This window comes from Myotis davidii, unplaced genomic scaffold (assembly GCF_000327345.1).
Source record: "Myotis davidii unplaced genomic scaffold, ASM32734v1 C63837026, whole genome shotgun sequence".
NCBI lineage: Eukaryota > Metazoa > Chordata > Mammalia > Chiroptera > Vespertilionidae > Myotis > Myotis davidii.
The window spans coordinates 1-1232 of record NW_006377069.1 but is presented as its reverse complement, the minus strand read 5'-3'; the positions used below and the strand labels follow the sequence as shown (position 1 = coordinate 1232).

Here is a 1232-nt window from a genome sequence, read left to right as displayed (position 1 = left end):
GCTGAAGGTGTCTCTCAGGCTTTCTTGAAACTATTTGCCAGGCTGATCATTTAGAGCTGGCTCGTCTTGTGAGTTTTTTGTGTTGCATCGATACACACACGAAGGTGTCACAGCAGGAGCGGGGTAGCTCTCTAAAAGAAGTCTTTCTGTGAACTGAGGAATGACTGCTGGGTAAGTTTCACTGTCCACAAGGTACCGTGGTGATTATGACAGACTTTCTCTCCAGCAGAACCAAGGACAGAATTCCAGCCCAGTCTCTCCTGCCCAGCGGCCTTTTCTAGTCCGCAGTTCCTCAGACAATATGTGCTGTGTGGCCACCCCCCTGAGATTTCCCCAAGCTCTTCTGTAGGAAGTCACTTCCCGCTGGAGGCTCCAAGATGCTTGAGAGCAAAAGCAGAAGATGGAGAGAGCGAAGGCACCATGGTCAGGAGGCTGCTGCTAAGTGGGACTTCAAGCATATTCTTTGGCCCATTTCAAGGTCAGCCAGTACACAAGGTGGAAGGCAACAGAGGGGAAGGAACAGATCAGAAGATGAATCCTGAGGGGGCTGACATGTTGACAGGGGCAGACTGCTCAGAATCTGGAGCAGTCACGTGTGAAAAATATACACGAGGACGCAGCACAAACTCAAGCCTGGCTCGCCTCCAGAAGCATCATGTATGCCCTGAATGTGGCAGAGGTTTCTGCCAGAGGTCAGACCTCCTCAAGCACCAGAGGATGCACACAGGGGAGAAGCCTTACAGTTGTGGGGAGTGTGGACGAAGCTTTGGCCGGAAGTCCTCCCTCACCATACACCAGAGGAAACACTCAGGGGAGAAACCGTACACGTGCAGGGAATGTGGGCGACACTTCAGGTATACGTCCTCGCTCACTAACCACAAGAGGATACACTCCGGAGAGAGAGCCTTTGTCTGTCAGGAGTGTGGGCGAGGCTTTCGTCAGAAGATTGCCCTCGTCCTACACCAGAGGACACACTTGGAGGAGAAGCCCTTCGTATGTCCTGAGTGTGGGAGAGGCTTTTGCCAGAAGGCATCGCTCCTCCAACACCAGAGCTCACATTCTGGTGAGAGGCCCTTCTTGTGCCCAGAGTGTGGGCGTGGTTTCAGGCAGCAGTCCCTGCTCCTCATTCACCAGGTCATACACTCAGGGGAGAAGCCTTATGTCTGTGCTGACTGTGGGCATGGCTTTCGCCAGAATGCCACCCTCATCAGACACCAGAGGACACACACAGG

At 53.3% G+C, this 1232-nt stretch overlaps 1 protein-coding gene across 1 annotated transcript; it reads left to right on the top strand.

Moving 5' to 3' along the window:
• Window positions 1-213: 213 nt before the first annotated feature.
• LOC102773216 (zinc finger protein 169-like) lies at window positions 214-1227 on the top strand (the record flags this gene model as incomplete). Its single annotated transcript, XM_006777746.1, has 1 exon — window positions 214-1227. A coding segment is annotated over one exon (1014 nt), but the record flags the coding sequence as incomplete, so codon positions are not given.
• Between the last annotated feature and the right edge of the window lie 5 nt (window positions 1228-1232).